Here is an 11928-nt window from a genome sequence, read left to right on the forward strand (position 1 = left end):
CAGCCTTTCGCTGCCGCTTCCTTTGTTGAGTCGATAGCGCCAAGGCTGAAAAATCGGTTGTGAATTAGAGCAGAATAACAAATTATGAATGGTGTTGGTTTTGTTGCCATCTTGAATTATTAATCTGAATGGTAAACTATTAAATCTTAATATTGGCGTCAATTAGAAGCGTGGAAGTGGCTGTGGATGACTGTGCAGGGCAAAGATCAGGGAGGGACTGGGCTGGGAGGGTTTCTTTTCCTGATGGAAACTCTACATGGTTTCTGCCTGTTTGCATTTGCTATTTAAAAACAAGTTACTATGATTAGAAAAGTTGTTCGCATTGGTATTTTGTACACAGGCTGTTTCCCACATACTGTAATTTTTGGATGAGTATCACTGCTGGCAGAGGGGAGGGAACCCAAGCCACAGAGTGAGCACTTCAACAAGCAAGAACTCTTGCACTGCAGCAATGTGGCCACTCAGACTTCACCCCTGCACCAAGGAGTTAAAATGTTTTTGTAGCATTTGTCCTGGGAATGGGGGGAGGGAGGATTTCCTCCAGCCTTTAAAAAACAACCAAACCCAAAAATAATAATTTTAAAAAACCCCTAAAAACCACCAAAAAACCTCACAGAAAATATATCCAATCTCACAACAGTTGTTAAGTCCTAAAATTCTGCAAATTCAATCCCTGAACTTTTTTTGATTTGCTCTATTTTGGTTATTGAGAATATTTCCTCACACTGTTTTGACTTGGTCATTCATAACTGCCATCGTTTCAGCACTCAGTATCCTGCTTATGACTTTATTATTAACCTTCCTTTTCAAGAAATAGTCATGTCTCCCTATTAAAGGTGAAAACAGACTAATTTTCTTTTTTTCTTTGGATATAAACAAGGTAGAGGTAACCCATGCTATCACCCAGTTAAAAAAACTAGATTTCCAGTTAGTGGCTCTCCTACTAGGACTAAGTCTGATTTCTTTTTGTGTAAATATTTTACATGACAATAGTGGCTGCACATGAAATAGCACTGAAACTCTTTTAAAAAGGGGAAAAAAAGTTTCTAAGGGTCACAGTGAGGCCATACCCAGTGACTCCCCTGCAATGGGTGCTGCTGCACTGGGCCCAGTTGAGGCCGGGGACTTTTCTGCACTGAGCTCCTGGGACTGAAATACTTTGGAGAAGAAACTCCCTTTCTTGACATTGGGGGTTAGAGAGAGAAAGTGAATACTGGGCCTAAAACTTTGTTCATTGCTATATCTTCCTCTCCCTGTTTCAGCCTGGACACATCAGTGTATTGGATGCAGAGCCTGGCAGGCAGCAATCACTTAGCAGGTGTTGTTATTGGCAGGAATACTAAGGAAACTGAAGCTGAGGAGTGAGACTTAATGAAAACCAGTATATAAAAACAGCTTTTGTTGTGCTTGAGAATCTCTCTTTATTGCTGCATCTCGTTATTTTTTCAAACTATAAAGTATGGCTACAGCAGCTAAAATGCTCAGTCATTACCTCAACAGTTAAAAGACTTTTTTTTTTTAATGCTTTGTTATTACAGTTGCTAAAAACAGTATTTCAAAACAATCATAACTGCTATGGTTATAGTAAAAAAAATACATTAAAGAAGGGATATCTAACAGTGCATCTTATTTAAAGCGCCAGAAGGGCCTTTAAAAGTTTTCTGTCTATTTTTAAAAGATAGTTATAGCACCTAGTATGAAGAATTACTTGTTGGTTGATGCTTTTTCCTTCTCCTTCCCTTCCTATGAACTTCAACACAAGTTAATCCTCCCGAAGAAAGCACATTTCCATTTGAACCTATTATGCTGATGGCTAACACCGATGAAAACAGCATGTTGGGGGGGTACCTTAATAGCAAAACCAGGATGACAGTTCTTGAGAAATCGCTGTTCCGGCTTTTGTGTTGTGGTTTTGTTTTTTTACCTTGAAAAAAAGTTCACCTTACCAAAACACGTCACAGCTCATTCTGTCTCATGGCTTTGTTCTGACTTTACTCAGGCCCCTCAGTCCCACCAAAACAACACGTGTAGCCCGGATGGGAACAGCACTGCCTGCTCCCAGTGCTGAGCTCTGAGCTCCATTTTCTTTTCAACTGCTGCTATTGAGCATTTTCATTATAAAGCTGGGTGTTTTTAAAGGTGATCCTGAGCACTGCCCCAGTTCCTGGGATGCTCCCCCGCACCCCAGACCCCTTCCTGCCTGCCCAGCAGCCCCTGGGGAGCAGCACCAGACACCGACAGCACCTCCCTGCCCACGTAGTCTGCCAATGATTTGGGCCACCACCACCACGCCACACAGGAATGTGCTTAAATCTCATCGACTTTAGTAGGACTAGAGAGCTTTACTGAGCAGATTTCTTGGTGGGCTGAAACGCAGGGGCCACTCCACCACCCCTGCCAAGCTCAAAATTACTGCAAAGAGCTAAAGACATCCAAAGGTGGGGATGGGATGGAAGGACATGGCTAAAACAGACAAGCAACCCCTCCCCAGAGCTGGGTGAGTTCTGAATTGATGCACAGCCCTCAAGAACTTGGCTGTGGTCCAACTGGTCCAAACTGATCCAACAGCACAGACTCAACTACTGTCTGAAGCCCAGAAGGCAAAGATGGCACAAGTGGTCAGCGTGGATTACACATGGCACACGCTCATACACCCTCTTACCTGCTAGTAACAAAATAGCTTAAAACAAGCATTAAGATCCTTTAAGCAGAATACAAACATTTCCTCAGTCATGAAAAGGCTGTAATTTTAAATCCCAACTCACTGCTATGTTCGGATTTGCAGACGCTTTTTCCTTTAAAATCACCAAAGTACCATAGTGTATTAGTTCTAACACACACCTTGCATTAGTTACGTTGGCAGAAAAAAAAATTAATTACTGGATGTAAAGACTACTTTGCAATGCAATAATGGTCATCAGATCTTTTTACCAAAGTCCTATCCCACTGAGTTGAAAGGACGAGGGTCTAGCAGAGTCTATGCAATGCCTGTGTATTTTTTTCACTAGGAAAGCACAATTTATGCAAAACACTATACTTCTACATTTTATAATTAATTTTCAAATGCTTCACCTATACATATTTTAATAATTTCTGATTTATCAGATGGTATCTATAATAAATTTTTCTATATTTCAATAAATGAAAAGAAGGCAGTTTCAATCCAACAACAGAGTGCCACACAATATAGGCCTGTCAGGCACCAATTTTTACTTCTAACATGTAAGTTAAAGGATAAGGAATTTATAATGCTGCCTGTGAACGAAACCACTTTTCATACACAAATGTGATCTTTTTTTTTCCAAAGGGTAATACAACAGTACATTTACATAAACTAATCCAAACAATCTATGTATTTGACAATGGCAAACCTCACACAGACTGCCTATTGTTGGTTTACATCTTGGAGTTCTTTATGTTGGCTTGTAACACTGCTCTAGCTGTCAAAGGTTTGACTTGGACTCTAAATAAATGGTTATAGAAGTGCTGTGCAGCGATATTGGACTTCTTTGCAAAAGAAAACCTGCTGTGTATGAATTCAAAAGCTATTAATTTTTCAGTCAAAAATATTCATGCCTATTTCTTTTAATAAAGAAACACTGTGCTGAGCAACTGAGAGATAATGTTGACTAGTGGTACAGAATTTTCAATAGAGCAGTTAAAAATAAATTTAGTAGGAGGTCCCCAACAAAGCTATAATTTTCCAGAATGTAAAACATTTTTAATACTAATCAAGACAGCCCTTTTCCCCCTGCGTTCACGGGTTTTTCTCCTCTGCTTTTCCCTGTTTATTAGCTGTTAACACTAATCTTCACGGCGACACCGCCTGGTATCTCCGTAGCCTACAAGACCCTCCAGAGCTCCCTGCCCTCGGCGGCCCGGCATTGATCACCAGCAGCCCTGCCAAACACCGCTCGCCTTCTGATGATTTCCTCCCTTCAGTTTGTAATCCTTCCTCCTGAGGGGCACTGCTGTTATGAAAGGCCTCAAGGCAGAGTGCTTTGAGACTCCCAGATTATTCCGCTGTTTTAATTTTTAATCCAGTAAGAGCTATAGAAACCAAACCTCCTCCCCATTCTGTTGGGTCTACACACTTTGCCAACAATGCGTTGAAGCATTTGCATTCGGGCTGGGATGGATGTGAGCAACTAGAAGAATGCTATTTTTATAGACACTGCCAGTAGTTTCTACTCTAGAGGGCTGGTGTCCACCAGACCAAGCAATTTTAGACATCTCAATAGCTTAAATGGAAGGGTTTGTACCTACCACTCAACTCTCTCCAGAAAGACAAGGAAGTTTCCCATTGACTTGACATCTGCTCCAGTGTTACTGAATAGCCTGCAATTTTCTATCTAGTAGCCTCCCTATGCACTTCTGCAGCCATTTATTTCCAACTACATGGAAACTGAGAAATCCTTTTCTAGTAAAAATGTGTGCGCGAAGTGTTTAATGATTTTATGTTCTCTATCTCTGTAATGTGTTCTGTTTCAGACATTAATTTTGTCTACCAACTGCATCTTGGCAGGCTACCATATTTGCTGGGTTAATAGTCTGACTCCTTTTTATTTCTATCACCATAAATCACACATATATGGGTGTGTGTTTGCTTTATTTATAGAAAAAAAATCAGTCAAAACAGATAAACCAATACTTTGTCATTATGCTGCATCATTGCATATTGATTAAAATTGCTGGTACTAACTATAGATTGTCAACGCTCAATTAATTTTCACACAATGACTCAAAGCAAAATCAAATAAAGCCAGTGTACCTTTAAATCTTACAAATCTTAAAATCAAGAAGCAAAGCACTCTCTCCATTTTGAATAATCATTGGAAGCTCCCAGGAACATTTTCAGCATTAAGAGGCTGATAGAAAACAACAGCTGAAGAAGAGTCATTTCAATCAGGGAAGGAGATGGGGGATTTTCCTGGGTTTGACAGTAACCAGGAGTTTTCTTGGGCAGCAAAGCCACTTGCTTCCCCTACTCCCCCTTCTTCAAAGAGCAAGCTGGGGTAGAGGAGGTTTCCCTTCTCAGTTTCAGCAGTATAAAACCTGATACCCGGTAACCGTGATTATCATCAGAAGGTGCAGTTAAGAGTCACTTCTACAGTAAATGTCTGTCAGACCGGGAGAAAGCAAAATAAATATACTACATATAATTTAATTACAACTCCTTCCTAACACTTCCTAAGATTTCATCCAAGTCAGACTGATGCAAAGCGACTTACATGAGGCCAGAAAAAGGCCCAATGCATCAACTCTGGAACCAAACTGGACTTTGAAACTCCCTGAAGAGAGGGGCATGACAAAATCCGGCTGCAGTTCCCATCTCCTCCCCACACCCGGCTCTGAAATGGGCCAGGCTCCACAGCGTGGGCTCCAGTGGGGAACAGGAAACAGAGGTTTGTTGTGAGGTTTGGATTTTTGCTTTCAGCACAGTACAGTACTTACGGGCTGAGGGGTGGCTTTTGGTTCAGTTGACTTCACATGCAGGTGTGTCATCATGGCTTGCAGGCGCTCTTTATCTTTTGCAAGCTGGAAGGGGAGAGAAAAAAAAAATATCCTCTGTTAGTCGTACAAATAAAACCCAGCCTCTGCTTATTCCTAATTAAACAGCTGGCACCGAGGCATGAGACAGAAGAGTTTTATTGCTGAGTAGTTTGGAAATTGTATATGGGCTATTCGTGAGGTAAAGCGAATGTGTGGTGCTGGGTGTCACCACTTCCCAAAGCAAAATGCATTAGCCCTCGAGTGAGAAGAGCTAGACCTGCTGGCACCAAGAGCTTCACTCCAGCCTTGACAGCTAAAAGACAACAGTGAATCATGTTTATTAACCAGCCCCACTCCAGCTCGGGAGGCTCAGCAGAAGGAAAGCAAGGCAGCGGGTCTAGGATGCGTCTTCCTTCTCTCAGAGCACAGAACAAGTGGCACAGATGGGCTGTGGCTTTCTGTCAACCACAGGCATTGTGGCACATGCAACGAGCACAGCTGGGGTGGTTAACCACATGAGGCACCTCCACAGGGCTCTGCAGGCAGCCTTGGGTCCAAAAGCACCTTGATTTGACTTGAGAAGGGGGCAGAGCCCTCGGTGGGTCACCCTGGGTAGCCAGGCTGGGCACCAGAGCAAGGCCACCCTGAGCATGGGGCAGGACCTGCTGTGGGAGCTGCCAGCATCCCTCTGGCATAAGCCTGAGGGCAGCAGGGTGGGAAAGGCTGAAAGCAGCAGTAATCACCCCAAACCACTCATCCCTGGGCACCCAATGCAACAGGACTCAGGTTGTCATCCTTCCACATCAGCCACTTCAGGCCCAAGAGCTGCACTCAATGTCACTTGTATTTTATGGTTGAGATCTACACAGCTGGACTCCCTGGATCACTGTTATGCATTCATAGGCTGGTCAGCTTCCCAAAGCATTTCAATGTAACTGGACAGACACTAAATTTCATTATTTTTGGAAGCAAAGAATTTTTTTTTCAATGTGTGAATGGGACTTTTTTCCAGCTGTTCTTCAAAAAAAAATTACAGTGGAAAGATATTAAGAATACTAATGAAAAGGGGTGGTGTGAACCTGCATGCTGAACATAAAGGTTGCTGCTTCCAAGAGGACCTGAATCAGGTTCTTACAAATGCCAGTTTTTGCAGAGCTTAGTTTTTGCTTTAGACAAGCCAGATTCCTGGTGCCAAGAGGAGAACTGTGCTGACATTCCAGCAAAACTTAAAACAACCTGCCCACCTTATCACCATGATCTGTTTGTTGCAGTTAAGTGGGGCTAAGTGTATATAAAAGGAGAGTTGATCATAAATCTCCACTCATAACCTTATGGCCAAGGTTGTCCTGCTCTTTGCAAGGCAAGGGGTTTGAGATTGTGCCATGATGGGATAAAACTTGGCACTGAAGTTTCCAAGACAGGAATGAAATAAAGGGAAAAATGGTGTCACTGCACCTTTCAAATGGCTCCTCTTCTTTTGGTCAAAAACCCCAATGGCAAGAGAGAAAACCTGACACCTCTGGCAGATCTCCTGCAATCTCATCCTGATCTGAGCTGGACACTTCACAGGAGAGCTGAGGGCGACAGGCTCTTATCTCAGTGCTGCAGCAGGAACTTCTCCCTCTGAGAGTCCTCTGAGAACCTCTCCAGAGAAAGGAGAGGGCTCACCCTCAGCTGCTGCGCTTCATACAAAACAAATTAAGCCAAGAAATAGCTGTGCTCTCGGCGCAGCTCTGTTGTGCAATCCCTCATTCCTAGCAGTCTCCGGGCACACGGGCTGCTTGGCGGGGTCATCTGTGCATTAAATTTTGGTCTGCAGGCTACTGCAGAAGAACAACATCTCGTAGCCAAAATAAATAAAAGGCAGGCACCTGAGAGCTTCCTGCCAGCCCCGGCGCGGCGGCAGGAGGGGATGGCACCCGGGCAGCACAGGGCACACCCTGCCGTGCTTCCTCCGGCCCCCGCGGCGAGGGAGAGGGAGAGGGGAGAGGGGCACCTCCCTTCCACCACCAGGGTCCTTGTTTGTAGTGTTTCCACTCATCGTCTCAGCAATGCTTTTAACGCCGAATCTGGTGGATGGAGGTTATTAAAGATCCTCTCGACATTTCAGGCAGACACACGCTAGCATTTTGTCATAGTCTAGGAATTCAAACACTCACCCAGTTAGGCAGGAGTTTAAATTATGAAAAATAGAGGTCTCTCGGTTTCAAAGCACTGGAGAGAAGTAAAAAAATCTGAAGAATTTCTTTAAACTGTTTTTCCCTTAGGTCAGGAAGCAGTAGTGATATAAAACTAGAGTGTCACTAGTAGCCCCTCTGGTCAGTGGGGTCAAACAAAAGAAGCCATGGGGGACTGCTCAGCCACTGGTAGAAGAAAATTCTCACTGGTGGCAATCACTGGAGTGTAGATGGTTCAGAAATGGGAATTAATAGTCAACAGGCAGGAAAATGCTCTTGATCTACTGATAATGTTGTTGGGCAAGGACAGTTCTGACATGGAGGTAAGAATCTGCTCTGTACGTGGGCCTGAGGAACACAACACAGTCCCATCTGAAGCTTCCTTCTTTCTTCCTATACCCATTTGGAAAGCTCTGCATGGTGAGAGTTTTCAGACAGCCATCTGGGCGTCTGTGAGAAGCCTGATTTTGTGAGATTTCCTTCACCTCTGGGTGTGCAATGTGAGTGCCTAACTATGGTTCCACCAAAAATATATCCAGAGGAAGGTATAAGTCTTGCAAATGTGGACACCAAGAAACACAGCTTGCCCTGGAGAGGTTAAATCCTAAAACTATACCAGTAGGAAAGGCAGGAGAGGGAAGCACAGAAAGCAGAGGCCAGAAAGGGGCTCCAGACAAGGCAGTGACCAAGGAGCAAGAGGAAAGGCATTAGAAACAAAGGTGATGAAGAAATTGTATGGGAGGAAAACCAGACCAAAAAAAAATAAAGACAAGAATCAGGAATGGGAAAATCAAAACCCAGTGAGGGCATTCAACAGGAATGGGAGAGCACTTCAGCAGCAGGATTTTAGACAGACCAAGGACAAAGGAGAAGGAAGCTAGTCACAGGCAATGCAAGACGCAGCCAAAACACAACCCTCCCATTCTGTGGCTGGTTGGCCTGTGCACTAGAAAGGTTTAGAATCCACTTTTCAAGAGTGTCAATGGATGCTGCAGGAAAACAGACCCAAGAGGAGTTTTCACTGCACTGGAAATGGCCAGCTGACTTCGTTTTCTTCCATTAGGAGACACTTCTCTAGACTCATCACAGCCCTGTTGCTATCCTGAAATATTTTCTCATTCAAAGGTAGCAAAATGGATATCCTATTTCAGCTAACAACTAGCTAAGGACAGGGGTATGTTCCTGTGTTTGTGTTTTACTCAGCAGCACAATTTTCACTATTTATAATGGCAAAAAATGATCTTGTCGAGATGATTTAAACAAAGCAAAATGTGAGAAGATTTCTACCTTGCCTGTGATTTTTGAAGTATGCTTGTGATGGAAATGCTAAGACCAAACTTCAGGATTTCTGCTAAGAGGCATTTGCAATCAAACGCAAAACAGATTTTACCTGTTTCTTTTCAAAATGTTGATTAAAAATTATTTTGATGATATTACACTAATCTCTAACACTGATAAAACTATAATGAGTAAAATAACAGCATAATCAACAACAACAAAAGGATAGCATTTAGGTCCATCACACTCAAAACCTGAAATATATCCCTCAGGTGAAATGAATTTGTTTTGATGGAGCTGTACATGCATTAAATGGTGGGAAATGTAGATCTTGCCCTGGTGCTGGATCCTGAAGCTGGTGATTCCCACCTGCACTGTAAGACAAAGCTGCTCACCAGTGCTGCAGATCAGGGGTAAAGGCTGTGAGTCCCTTTTCTATCTAACAAAACTCATTTGGCAGAGGGCCTGCCATCACTCTGTTGGTAACTGCTCCACAGCCTGAGGGTCAGCTCGGTGGTCCTCAGACCACATCACTGAACACCCCACTGCTGGGCACCACACTCTTGTTTTGTTATGGCTCAGTGCAAAAACAGGCCACTGCCAGGCAAAATAAGGACTGGAAGGCAAATCTTTCCACATAATTAGGGGCTAACTATCAGAGGACTGATACGGGATGAAAGGAGAGGGAGAAGAGGGAACCTGCAGGTAAATTTCAGAAGCTGGACCACCCTCCTCCTCCTCCTGCACCTGTCCTTGCTGGCCAATGCAGGGATGGCCTCGCTCTGTTATCTACACTCCTGCCTAAATTAGGCCTCCAGTTCAACTTCCCTACCCTGCTTATATGACTATTAAATCCAGAACTTTCTGGCCTCACACCACTTTGAAATTATGGTCTTGTCTTGTGGACCTTATGCTGCCTTCCCTTGCAATGACTCTGAGCACTGGCAGCACTAAATGGGTGTGAAGCTGTAACTGTAACTCATTTAGAGCAATTAGCAGAATGCACTGCTGGTAAACCTTTCAAAAATATTGGCATGGGCTTAGGGAGAGGTGGGAACCAAGTCTCTCTGTCCTGTCCCTGTCCAACACAGGGCATCCTCCTGTAGTTCCATTCCCAGTGACTGTGGGAGAGAAGGATTAATGCTTTTCAAGCTGACTGTAACTGAAGAATCTAGATTTACCTTCAGCCTCAATATTACTGCACCTTGGTGAAAGATTATCGCATCTCTCAGTTTACCAGGAAGACTGTAGATTTTTATTTTTCTTTTCCTAATTCCCAAGAAACTTGTTAAAATAACAGACCATTTCTCATAACATTTTCTGCAAGACTCTGATATTTTATGACTGCTAGTTTGATTTTTATAAAACTTGTATTAAAATAGTTTATATTGCTTCAGTTAATAGTGGAAGAGTGTCATGACCAGCGTGTTCCTGAAAGTAAAATTTAGGAAATATCTATGAAAGAAAAAGGGTAATTTGTAAGATAAGAAGATAAAAAGCATTTTTTTTAAAAATGCTTATCTTGAAAAGTAACAACAAGAAGTTTAAGTGTGGTTTTGCTGATTTTTCTCTCCAACTATTTGAAGCTATAAATGACTTAACTCAGTAAAATTCCAAATGTAATTATCTTCTGTACTTAGCCCAAGGCTTTCCATATATCTCTACCCTGCTGTCTTGCATACAAAATAGGTTTTTCAATAGCTAGTAACTATATAATGTACAACATTGTTTTAATTTCCCCTTCTTTGCTAACCTCTTGCCTACACACAGACACACTGTCACAGCCGCCCAGCCAGAGCAGCAAGGTGCAGGGAACACAGAAAAGACTCAGAAGCATTTGGAAAGGCAATTACACAAACAGCTCACAGCTTTGCATCACAATCAATATATTCCAATTTACCCCCTTTCGGCAGTTTGCAAAAAGAAAATTATTTTCTACAATCGGAAAAAAAAGTAATAGTAATAATAATAATAATAATAATTAATAATAGTAATAATAATAGAACAACATGGAGAGTATTAGTACATGAAAGACCACCAAACAAGCCAGGTCATGCAGCGTTTGGAAATAAACATCAACCATTTCCCCCGTGTAGCAACAACTCCAAATGAAGGGGACCACACTCCCCTTGCCCCCTCCAGCCCCCCAGGTGGGTATAAAAGCATTAGATACAAACTGATGGCTGTCCAATCAGTCAGTCTGGGTAAGTTTCCTATTTCTTTGCAAGTTAAGGTTTAGGAAAGAGGAAATGAAGCTGCAGTTCCTTTTGATGGTTTTTTAAAACTACTACAAGAAGGTTTTGAAAGCTGGTTTTCAATCACAGGGGGAAAAGCAGAACTCATTTTTTATTGCTGTCAAGAATTGGATTTGATTAATACTGAGGTAATATTAAAATAAATTTTATTTTACCTGTAGCTCTAACTGCTGTACAACCTGCATTTGTACTCTACATTGGGCTGTACTTCTATCATCCAGCGCATGCTCACTGTTGAGATGTCTGTAACAATACACAGAAAATCATTAAGTGAAATGGATAAACAAAAAGGAAAAAGTAGTTACCAGGATGAATAAGCAATCTGAATGGTATCCAGCACGTTTTCATCAATATTGAGATTTTTAAGATAATTTTTCAATTTTTTTCCTCTGTCCTGCTTTGGCTTGTGTTTCTTCCCATTGCTCATTGTACCTGTTATTATATTATATTCACAATTTTTCAGCAAAAGGCTCACTTATACATAAAAGAAATTTTGCAGAACAGTTGTTTTTTCCTCTGTTAGGCACATGAAAACAAGGTCAAGAAATGATAGTAAAATAATTTCATATATAATTTTGCATTACTTTACTATAAGATGCTGGATATACCTAAATGAACACATGCAATACATGAATAATTAAATCCCACAGAACCCTCATGTTTTTATGATAAAATAAATAAAAGACATGATTGTGAAAAGAACAAAAAACCATATAAAATTTGGT

The 11928-nt window shown here is 42.0% G+C and overlaps 1 protein-coding gene across 4 annotated transcripts in view; it reads right to left on the bottom strand.

Moving 5' to 3' along the window:
• FOXP1 (forkhead box P1) overlaps positions 1-11928 on the bottom strand; it is a 333440-nt gene that overhangs the window by 25700 nt on the left and 295812 nt on the right. For all 4 annotated transcript variants that reach the window (XM_084214305.1, XM_084214308.1, XM_084214307.1 and 1 more), the window contains 2 exons: positions 11359-11446; positions 5455-5538 (listed from right to left, as the gene is read on the bottom strand). In XM_084214305.1, coding sequence (XP_084070431.1) covers positions 5455-5538; positions 11359-11446 — 172 coding nt within the window. The remainder of the gene's footprint in view (positions 1-5454; positions 5539-11358; positions 11447-11928) is intronic.

This window comes from Fringilla coelebs, assembly GCF_963513975.1.
Source record: "Fringilla coelebs genome assembly, chromosome: 13".
Taxonomy (NCBI): Eukaryota; Metazoa; Chordata; class Aves; order Passeriformes; family Fringillidae; genus Fringilla; species Fringilla coelebs.